Here is an 11,702-nt window from a genome sequence, read left to right as displayed (position 1 = left end):
TCAAGCCCACCCAGGGACGTTTTCATCTTATCTAACCAATTAAAATCATGTAAATTAGTAAGCTGACGTCCACAATAAAAGATAAAGCTTAAAAAAACAAACAAGGAGCACATTTATAACATTTATGCCGGTGTTGCAATGTGAACAGGACTCATCATTAGTGGTGTTATGACCTTTTATCCAAAACAAGAACATTTAAAGTTTGAGTGCAATTTCAATTCAAAATGCCATAATTCAAGTTTCAACCATATTAGTAAGCCTGATTTCTAGAAGGAAATAGTAAACGTAAGAGGGTGGGGCTTAAAGATCTAGGCCACACCCCCTCAACACCAGATCACAGTGGTCTCTGTGGCGCAATCGAGCGCGTTCGGCGTTAACCGAAAGGTTTGGTGGTTCAAGCCCCCCCGGGACGTTTTTCTTTCATAACTAACCAATAAACATCATGTAAATTACAAAGCAAGTGTCCATAATTAGGGATAACACATTGAGAAAAAAATACATACATTAGGCAGCAAATGAACATTTTGACCTCAAAGTCGATGTGTTAGAAGCATGGGCAACGTAAGGATTTGAGCGACTTTGACAGGGCCAAAATTGTGATGGCTAGACGACTGAGTCAGAGCATCTCCAAAACTGCATCTATTGTGGGGTGTTCCCGTTCTGCAGTGGTCAGTACCTATCAAAAATGGTCCAAGGAAGGAAAAGGCACGTTGATGCACGTGGGGAGCGAAGGCTGGCCCGTGTCCCATGCTGAAAGCTACTACAATGGGAATGTGAGCGTCATAACTGGACCACAGAGCAATGGAATAAGGTGGCTTGGTCTGATGAGTCACGTTTTCTTTTACATCTTGTGGATGGCCCTGTGAGTGTGCGTCGCTTCCCTGGGGAACACACGGCACCAGGATGCACTTTGGGAAGAAGGCCAGCCAGTGTGTGATGCTTTGGGCGATGTTCTGCTGGGAAACCTTGGGTCCTGCTATTCATGTGGATGTTACTTTGACACGTACCACCTACCTAAGCATTGTTGCAGACCAGGGACACTTTCATTGAAACTATATTCCTTGGTATCAAAATTCCCCAAATCTCAGTCCAATTTAGCATCTTTGGGATGTGCTAGACAGTCCAATCCATGGAAGCCCCACCTCACAACTTACAGTAGTTGAAAGATCTGCTGCTAACGTGTTGGTGCCAGATACAACAGCACACCTTCAGAGATCTAGTGGAGTCCATGCCTTGAAAGGTTAGGGCTGTTTTGGAAGAAAAGGGGGACCTACACAATATTAGACAGATGGTCATAATGTTATGGCTGATCGGTGTAACTATGAAAGCAAGACACAACATCAGTAGCGGTATGGTCTCGTATCCAGAATGATCCAAGTTTGATTGCAATTGAAAAAAAAAAAAAAAACACACCATGAGCATCTAGATAAGTCAGCTTTCACTTTTTCCAGTTATATAATATCAAAACATAATTGATTCATAAGGAGTTATGTATATATAAATATAGTCAATGTCACAAAAATTGTAAATAAGACACAAAGGAAAATAATGATCACAAAAACTAAGGGGTCAGCAATCTCAACAATGTCCATTTTTTTCTATATACTGTAGGTCAGAAATGGTTGCTACGTAGCTATGGGTACCTTTAAAACATCTGACATGGCTTAAAATATTGATGCCAGAGATTATTTAGTTTTGGACAAGACCAAAACTTATGCAAAAGGGTGGCTGGGGCTTGCCTGCATTGGTCACATGTAGGATCAACACTGGGTGTGAACTCGAGTTTGGTTTCAGACCAGTGAACACGATGCAAAACTTTGAACTGGATCACTGTATGTCATTTAGTAATTGCTAATTGTATATGAAGACTCAATTCAAAATGCTATAATTAAAGTTTCTACCATATTATCCATCTCAACTTCTCAACATTGTACAGGTGGGTGGAGCTTAAAGATAGAGACCACGCCCCCTCAAAACCTGTTACTGGTCTCTGTGACGCTATCGGTTAGCGCGTTCGGCTGTTAACCGAAAGGTTGGTGGTTCAAGCCCACCCAGGGACGTTTTTTCATCAAAAACTTTTAAGCTGGCGTCCCAATAATGCGGGTTAACAGGGGAACTTGCAACTTTTTCAGCTTAATAAAAAACCCGTGTAGTGAAATCATTTGGATGGTTAAATGCCTGTTCCGGTGAAAATGTGCCCCCCCTGGACCCCCCTCAGGCGACCCCCAGGCGGAAAAACCAACTTTGCAACTTTGGACATACCGTCCGGTAAATTGGAAATAGGAAGTATCGCGAGAAGCGAGAACGAGCGAGAAACACGAACGGCTTTACGAGCAATTCCACATAAACGCACACGCCGCCCTCAATAACGGTTAGTGTATAATTGTGTGTACCACCACCTCGGTAGATATTGCTCCCACACACAAAAGTTGCCCGGCGAAAAAAAGGCACATCAGCCAGCGGTAGAAAAGGGGGAGAGGGTGCCGCAAGTGAGTTTTTTTTTACGACCGTGTTGTGAAAATACACGTGACAGAGCTGTAGGGGGAGCTCGTTGAGAAGAAACATGCGATGACCAAAGTGAAAACCAGCAAAGATTTTCAGGGTGGGTGGGCTTTCAAGATCTAGGCCACACCACCCTAAAAATACCGAGGCCACACCCCCTATAATACTAAGACCACAGTGGTCCTCTGTGGCGCAATCGGTTAGTCCGCGTTCGGCTGTTAACCAAAGGTTGGTGTTCAGCCCACCCAGGGACGTTTTATTCATAACTAAACATAAGTAACCCATAATTATAAAGCCTTGTTCCATAATAAGGGTTAGGCTTCAAGGAACAAAGTGTGAACATATAACTGCGAAAGAGCAGTGTTACAGTGAGAGAAGGATTCACTATAAGTATGGTCCTCGTATCCAAAAAATTATTACTCCAAGTCAGTTTATAAGCTCGTACTGGGGAAAAAATATACACCAATGAAGCATCTACATAAATCAGCTTTTGCTGTTTTCCAGATAACAAAAAATAAAATTCTCATAAACATTTTAAAGGTGGGTGGGGCTTCAAGATCAAGGCCACACCCCCTTGAATATCAGACACAGATGTCTCCTGTGGCGCAATCGGTTAGCGCGTTCGGCTGTATAAACCGAAAGGTTGGTGGTTCAACCACCCAGGAAGTTTTAATTCGTACTAATTAACATCACCGATGAATTTGTAAGAGGGGTAAGTCTTAGAGAAAAAGAGCCTCTCTACAATGGTGATGCCGGTGTTGCAATGTAAACAGACTCAATTCATCAATGTGTAATGTTAGCAGCGTTATAACAATAAAATTAAGAAATTGCCAAGTCAGGAAACGACCAAAAAAGTAAAGCTTTCAAGAAGAGGAAAACTATACATTATACAATTAACCAAAGAGGATTCAGGCATTTCATTTATATAATTGAGCCAAAGGGTAACAAGATTCCTGGTCTGTAAACGTTCTTTGCCCACTATATGAGGGAATTTTTAGAGAGATGATAGATATCGACTTTACAGCTGTGTTATAACTGTCAATAGAGGAATTATCTGTAAATTAGTTAGGGATCCGTAACAGGTGGAGTAATAAGTGCTTAAATCTCTGCTTACAAATAACGCTGTAGTTTGTAAATGATTCTATTTAGTAATTGCAAACTATATGTAATGATTCAATTCAAAAGGCCATACTTAAAGTTTTTCTATTATAATTACTCCGACTGATTTCTAATGTAGATAGAAAAGTAACAGCCTTCCAAGATCGAGGCACCCCCCTCAATTCATTCCTCAACAGCCGTCCTCTGTGGCGCAATCGGTTAAGCGCGTTCGGCTGTTAACGAAAGGTTTTGTGGTTCAAGCCCACCCAGGGAAACGTTTTCTTCATAACTAACCATAAATAACACATACATTAGTTGGTGTCCATAATAAGGGTTTAAGGCCGAAGTACATGCTTGCGCTTGAGACCTGTCGCGCCGACACTGTAGACGTCAAAATGACGTAACCTTCGCTGGCCGACAGGATTTTGGCCGCTCGCGCACGCACTCTTTTTTTTTTCAGCTGAGCGCGCCAAAACCAGAAACGGAAGCTTTCCGAGCAAGTGCGCCTCTACAGGCATCTGCTACGATCCCTTCAATGAAGGAACACAGAAGATTCCAACATTCATGGAGAGAAATTGCCATGAATGTTGGAAAAAGAGGAAGGTCATATGCCGGAAAAATTTAGAAGAATTCCGCGACCTGAAATTTTGAAAATCAAAAAGGAGGCCGGCCATTGTTTACCTTTTTTCTTCTTCTTTAGTGCGTAGAAATAACAAAGTCGGTAGCCTTTGCCTCAGTTGCGCCACTCTGTTCAGGAGAAATACTGGCCAACCCAGTGTCGCGACCCACCAGCGCAAGTAAATAAATATGTTACCGGCAGGTCGGGCAGTGCGAGTCTACAAGAACGCACTTTAGGCTTCAGGAAACAAAGTGCGAACAATAAAATAACTGCGACAGGCAGTGTTAACATGAGAGCCCAGGATTCACTATAAGTATGGGTCTCGTATCAAAAATTATTACGCAAGTCAGTTATTAAGCTCCGATGCAACTGAAAAAAATAACGACCATGCAGCGTCTACATTAAAATCAAACTTTTGAATTTCCAGATAAACAAAAAAATATTCTTCATCAACATTTTGCAGGTGGTGGGGCTTCAATATAATAACGGCCCTAAAACACCAGGCCAACCACCCCTAAACCACCAGACCATAAGTGGTCTCTGTGCGGCATCGTTAGCGCGTTCGGCTGTTAACCGAAAGGTTGGTGGTTCAAGCCCACCCAGTGACGTTTTCTTCATAACTAACCATAAACACAACATAAATTATAAAGCTCGTGTCAATGAATGAGGTTAAAGGTTTAAGACAAACAAAGAGGAAATGTACAAGTGTGATACGCGGTGTTGATTAAGTGGACAGGACCCAGTCACCTGTATATATAATGGACAGAAGCCTTCCAGGTCTGAAAAATGAAAAGCCCCAGGGGGCAATGTCCTTAAACCTGCATTCTATGTACAAGGCCAGCAGGGGGAGCTCATTGGCTGCAATAACACAACAATCCCCCTTCACTTTAATGGACTTGTCACTTCATTTAATGAGCTCAATAAAAAAGTTTCCTAACGAGTTCACGGATCTAAGCTCTAGTTTTCGAGCATCTTATCTCAATAACATTATGATGTTCATAAATTAATTAGATCCAATGTGATAAATAGAACAATAAAGTCATGCATCGCTTTTTGGCAAGGCTAGCTTATGAATTGACAGGTCACCGCTCTTAAGTCCGTCCAGCTCAAACGTACCAAAACTCAAATCAAGACTGTTAAACTAGGCAAGTGCTGATCCAAATATGAAGTAAGATTCCTTGTTACTCCGTAAGCCTATTTCTTTGCTTAAATCGTTTCAGCCCCAAACATATTTTAGTGTGCTGTTTACCTGCAATAAGAATTGCGTTTTTTTCGAAAGCCCCCCCCGCGCCCAAAAATTTTTTGGGGTTTTTTTTTCCGGCTAATGGACGAGTCCAAAACTGTACCGCCAATGAGTGTAGAATCAACTCGCAGTAATGTCACGTCTGCTGGCGTTCGCGCTGGTTCCGTCTAACAATCATGGCAGCAGCCAAAACGCCAAATTCCGAGGCTTTCCAAAGTGGTACTTTCAACAAAAAATGGTGTGACGTCATGATAGGTTCACACTTGGTTGTCACATAGTCAGCTTTGCCTTTTCAGGATCGTTGTGTTTAAAAAGCTGCATATGGAGACTCAAGTAAAGTAAATAGCAAATGTAAGGGTGGGCTCCAAGATCTAGGCACGCCCCCCTCAAGACCAGTCCTTCACAGTGGTCTCTGTGGCCGCAATCGGGTTAGCGGCGTTCGGCTGTTAACGCGAAAGGTTGGTGTTCCAAGCCACCCAGGGACGTTTTTCTTCCATAACCCTAATAATTAGAACATTCATGTGAACTCAAATGCTTGTGTCCATAAATGAGGGTTAGGCTCATAATACAAAAGTCAAACATATCAATGTGAAGGCAGTGTTACAACCGAGAAGGCAGGATTCATCATCAGTAAATGGTTCTCGTATCAAGAATGATTACGCAAAGTCAGTTTGAAAGCTTGATTGCAACTTGGAAAAAAAATACACGCACCGAGCATCTACATAAATCAAGCTTTTGCTTTTCAGATAACAAAAAAAATAATTCTGCTTCAAAACCATTTAATGAATTGATTGATGAGTACAAATCAATCCATCAGCGATATATTGCTCGTAATTCAAATAAAAACATCAAAAGTCAGAGTACAATTGAAACTGAAAATATCTAGATATAGATCCGGGAATCATCCTGTTAGCATTATTGATAGACTCTGTGGATCCCAAATGCAATCAATAAAGCTAAACAAAGCGATACCGATTAGTTAAAAAATGCCTTGATCCACAAACCTTTAGAGATTGGATTGGATTTTAATGAACAAAAAATCTGCTTACAACCTACACTTGTATCTGTAAATAATCCATTTAGTAATGTGCTAACTGCAATAATGAAGTACTCCAATTTAAAATGCGCATAAAGTTTTCTACACCTCTATTATTCCAGGCCTGACCTTTTAGACGTAAGATAATAAATACAGGTGGTGAGCTTAAAAAGATATAGGCACACCACCTCCAATTTACCCAGATCACAGTGGTCTCTGTGGGCGCAATCGCTATGAATATAAATAATGTTTTTTTTTTTTCAGGTAGAGTAAATAGACGATAAAGCTGCGTATGCTTTTTGCAAGGCTGCTATGAATTGACAGGTCACGCTCAGTGAGCCCCGTCCAGCTCCAAAACGTACAAAACGCAGATCCAAAACTGTTAAACTAGGCAGTGGCTGATCAAAATATGAAAGTAAGAATTCTGTTACTCCGTAGCCTATTTCTTGCTTAAAAATTCGTTTGCAGCAAACAATTTTAGTTGTGCTGTTTAGCTGCAATGAAGTCTCTAATCCCAGGGCTAGAGGCTTAGAAAACAACAAACCAAATGTACCACTCTGACGGGCAGGGTTCAGCGTAAGGAGGAATAATAATTTCTTAACTTACACCAATGAATGAACATGAATATAAAGCTTGTGTCCATAGTGAGGGGCTTAGAGAAAACACAGAACAAAATGTACAACTCTGACAATTCAAAAAATATTTCAAAAACCTGAACTGGACTTTGTGGATCAGCCCAGCCTCTTCCCAGTGGTCGACCAGTTGGTGTGTGGATTTAAAGCACCGTCACGCTGCCACATTTGGTTTCATCTCAAAAAAAAGAGGGAACTCAAAAGGTAATAAATAATCTGACTGTGTATATAAGTTTCTCAGGTATGTGATGATACTCTCTCTCAATTATTGTTTGTCAGTGATAACATTACAACGTGGCACGTTAATGATAATGATGTGTGCTGTGTAATACATCCTACATACACTTGCTTGCCATATAGAAGAAAGTCATAGGAAGGGACAGATTCCTGGGGACATCCAACAGCAACAAAGGTTGTCTGGGACGGCATATCCTCTGAAGGATGTAGTCTAACAAAAGGTAGGCCCCAGGCTGAACTTATTACTTTAACAAGCCAATTAACCTCCCCTTATGTCACGTAGATTGTCAAAGTACGAAGTTAAATTCTCATTGCATCAATCTTGAAGACTTAACAGAAAGCACTAATGTAGGTTTGAGATTCATCATCAAGTTTATCATGTATTTCATAACGTACTGTATTTGTTTTTTAAATAAGCAGTTAAATAAACAAACACAACAAACCCTGCCTTGTTTATCGTATTCAAGTCATTTATTCATTTATTCAGCAATAGATTGTCCATGAGTACCGATATTAATAAAACATAGTAAAATGTTGCCAACTAGCCATTATATACTGTAGATATAGGCCAACATGCCAACAGGCCACCAAATGCTTTTTTTTTTTTTTTTTTTAAAGAAAAAAATATATAATATTTTTTTAAAGAAAAAAATATATATAGAATTTTTCAGACTTAATTTCCGACACTACTCATCGCATATTACTTCACTTAGTACAGCATTCAAATTTAAGTGGCGAGAAAAGAAGATTTTTATGTTTATATTTCTGATTGAGAAATTATTCAGATGTGTCTTGACTGACTCAAAGGTCCTCTGTTGTACTCAAATGTTAAACAATAATGACTACATGTGGCTGGTATAATAACACATCAGCCCTCAAATTGTTAGTATATAAACTTTTTCAAAGTATGCAAACATGAATATTGACATGACTGAACTGTAGTGCTTGCATGTGTGTACATGCGTGCAAATAGACAATATGTTGCTGAAACACAAGGTCAATTTTTAATTAGCAAAACACACTGGCTACGATTTTGACATTTCCTGGATTCCACCCTACACTGCACGGCTTCTAAAATTCAGGAACCATTAGCAGTCTCTTGAAAAACTCCTAAACTAACAATATCATGATCTACAGTAGCTACTGACTTTGTCAACCATAAACCGTCACAGTTCTCAGACCTCAAGCTTCTAACTACAAAACATTTGAAGCAAATCAAACAGTAGAGAATCAAATTCAAGGTCTGTAACTGATCAAACGGAGCCCTGCAGATGAGGGTGATGACTGCAGGAGAATTTGGAGGTCATTTTCAGAGGAATTTCGCTGTACCTCTCGAATCACACCAGTCTGAAGGCTCAGGTCCTAGCTCTGATTTTGTCTCAAATCCTGTCCCTTCTCCCCGTCCGTGGCTCCAGTTTGAGCTGATGTAGTTTGACCCTTCTGAGAGGTGTTCAGGGCTAACTGCATGGCCCAGACGCTCAGAGGCCTCATGTACGCTAGAGAGCGGTAGATGCCCTTCTCACAGTAGGCTTCAGGGGTCTGGAAGGCCATGCCCAGCCTCTCCCACACAGTCCGGTAGCAACCCTCCGCTGTGCGCATACCCTCCTCTTTCATACCCTGAGGAAAAAGAAAGACAGCCACAATGTCACACAGTCAGCACAATCAGCCATACCAACAAGCACTTGTTATCAGCTAGTTACTTATAGTGCAGTTGCCTTAAACAAAGATCATAAGTGTAATATTTCTTCACTTGCATTTTGGTAAATAGGTCATTCGCTTTGTCGCCAACAGCTAGGTGAGATGAACCATACCACTGTCACATAAGTATTTATTTATTATAACAGGACTCTTAACCGTAGAAAAACAACAACAAAACTAGGCCTTCAAATAACTGCAACAGTCTCTTAAACATACAATATGTATGTAGTAATTAAAACTGGTAAAAACACTGAATAAAGCAATTTCACTTTAAAAATCTGTGTTTCTCCAATTCGGTTCGGCAAACAAAGAATGTCCCAGAAGGACTGCCAGCACAAGCTGACATTAGTTATCAGTTGGTTTCTCTGACGACTTAAGATTGAAACAGCCAATGACTAAAATCCTTCATCCAGTTAAAATATATGGTTAAAAACTAAAAGATCTAAAAGTATATCGTAAAAATGTGGCTTAAAACTGGATACAAAATTAATCTATTTTTTCTGGCAGGCAGCCACAACACTAACGCATGTGCAAAAGGGATATGACGCCATTGACAGGCGACCGGTGAAATGCACCGTTACCTGAATAAAATGACTGAGTTTGAATATTGTTGGAAACATTTGCGATAATGGAAGTACACATCTCAAATATAGAACATACATCTAGTGTTTATAAACATTTTAATGGGGAAATGTTACATGTTATAGCTTTAAAAAGAGCGGGTTGAACACTTTTGAAGTCTTGGCACTTCTTAATACTGATGTATACGTAGTTAACAATTTTATTACATATCATGTTGGCTAACCCTAACCCACAGTTGCTTATGTGACAACACAAAAACTCATTTACTGTATAATAAATAACCAGATGTGGCAAGAAACACAGATCTCACCTCATCTCAACCGGAACAACACAGACAGCAAAATTACAACATAATGTATGATACAGCTTATTGTTTTTACACACACACACTTACTTCATGGATCATGGTGGCTGCCAGTCCATACACCACCCCAATCCAGACCTCATCTGACTGGACACTGGAGCGGTCAGGCACTCCTTCAGGACGCATGCCGTTAACTGCCCCCATCTGGCCTCCAGCGAAGCTCATTACATTCAAGTCAAAGACAGATTTTAGTGCGCTCTGGATTTTTTCTTTTGGAAAAGCCTGGAGGGAGAGAGGAAGTGATGCTGAGACCACAAAGCTTTGATGTAAGTTCAAATCTAAAAAAAAACATTCAGTGATGTTTGTGTAATTCGCAGCTTAGCACTGGGAAAGGAAGACATGTTAGGTCATGAACAAAAAGAACAGTTCATAACCTAACATGGACATGTATTCAGCTATTTTGTTACTACGTGTACAATATAGGAAAAAAGTAGAGTTAAAAGATTTCATCATTCTTGTCACATGGGTACATCACATCTTTTGAAGGCCTGCTGGGGAGTACCTCATTTTTTACTGCTACAAAAACCTTTTCTGGGATTCAGGGCTTACAGTGCAAGGATGTGGGCTCATGTTTTAACTTGCCTGGTATTCTCCCTCTCCCAGCCCAGATGCTCTCAGGAACCAGTGGCCAGCACACTGATCAGACATGACACTATTAGAAAGGTCTCTCCCACTGCTGTCATAGTTGTAGTACTTGCCTAAACATGAAAGGAAATTAGAAAATAAAGTGAAGGCATTTTAAGTCTCAGGCAACTTAGCTGTAGAGACAGCTTGCAGCCCTTCACATATACATACTGAACACAACAAATGGGTGTTTAAACTCACCGTTCCACAGCAGTTTGTCAAAAGCAGCGCTGCCCCTGTCCAAGAGGTCTCTGTAATGTTGGTATGTCTCCTCGTTGTCTACCAGTCTGGCCATCTTACACATCACACACAGGGACGCCAACCACAGCCCACCACAGTACGCACTGTAAAATACAAATAAACAAAAATGGCAACAGAAAACAGGTTGACTAATGTGACTTCTCTCACTGGCACGAGTATAATTTGCATAAAAACCATAAGTAACATTTGAGTCAAATGCAACCTTGTTGTTATCACGTAACACTGGAGGTTGAGGACATGGAAAAATACATTTCAAGCTTAAACTAAACTTAATATTTAAAAAGGATGGACACTTGGCTAGATGGTGTTTTAAGATCCCTAGTTGGTGAATCTACAAGTCTTAACTGAATAACACAAAATAAGCTAATTAAACATTATTATGATTGAAGAGATTTTTCCAGAATCTTGCAGTCTCAAGTTAACGTTCCAGCTTTGGAGCTTAATTTACTGTGAGTCCACTGTCTTGCAGGATGAAGGAAGCCTTTTATCTGCAGCCTCAGCTCTCAGGTCATATTATTTAGAGAAGTGCTGCAGCTTTAGTCAACTCATTTTTTCCTGCTTTTTGTCACGAGTCATGCTTTTTCCATTTCCATTTCCTTCCCTCCCTCCCTCCCTTCCCCCTGCCATCCAATACAGACATGAATGCAAATATCACACAGTGTTTCTTTCTTTGGGGAGTGACCACTTTATTAAAACTGACCTGTTCAGGATTAGATCTAATTTAATCAAAATAGGGAAGTTTGAAAGTATTAATTGCATCAAGGTTCTGAATGTGTTGATAGAATTTGAATATTTTAATGGTTTAA

The 11,702-nt window shown here is 40.3% G+C and overlaps 1 protein-coding gene and 1 non-coding gene across 3 annotated transcripts in view; one reads left to right on the top strand and one right to left on the bottom strand.

Annotated features, from left to right (window-relative positions):
* The first annotated feature begins 1,986 nt into the window (after window positions 1–1,986).
* On the top strand, window positions 1,987–2,060 carry trnan-guu. The gene has a single exon. It is a non-coding gene; the product is annotated as a tRNA-Asn (tRNA).
* Window positions 2,061–8,001: 5,941 nt separating this feature from the next.
* gba2 (glucosidase, beta (bile acid) 2) overlaps window positions 8,002–11,702 on the bottom strand; it is a 14,636-nt gene continuing 10,935 nt past the window's right edge. The window contains exons 14-17 of one of the 2 annotated variants that reach the window (XM_035675423.1): window positions 10,837–10,979; window positions 10,594–10,709; window positions 10,042–10,233; window positions 8,002–8,984 (exon numbers count right to left, since the gene is read on the bottom strand). In XM_035675423.1, coding sequence (XP_035531316.1) covers window positions 8,730–8,984; window positions 10,042–10,233; window positions 10,594–10,709; window positions 10,837–10,979 — 706 coding nt within the window. In that variant the 3' untranslated portion in view covers window positions 8,002–8,729. The remainder of the gene's footprint in view (window positions 8,985–10,041; window positions 10,234–10,593; window positions 10,710–10,836; window positions 10,980–11,702) is intronic. The other variant, XM_035675422.1, reaches the window with a different exon arrangement.

The sequence above is a fragment of the Morone saxatilis genome, unplaced genomic scaffold (genome assembly GCF_004916995.1).
Source record: "Morone saxatilis isolate NCDOM2014 unplaced genomic scaffold, NCSU_SB_2.0 Contig4, whole genome shotgun sequence".
In the NCBI taxonomy this organism is placed as follows: domain Eukaryota; kingdom Metazoa; phylum Chordata; class Actinopteri; family Moronidae; genus Morone; species Morone saxatilis.
Note: the sequence above shows the minus strand (reverse complement) of the source record. Positions and strands in the feature narration are given on the sequence as shown.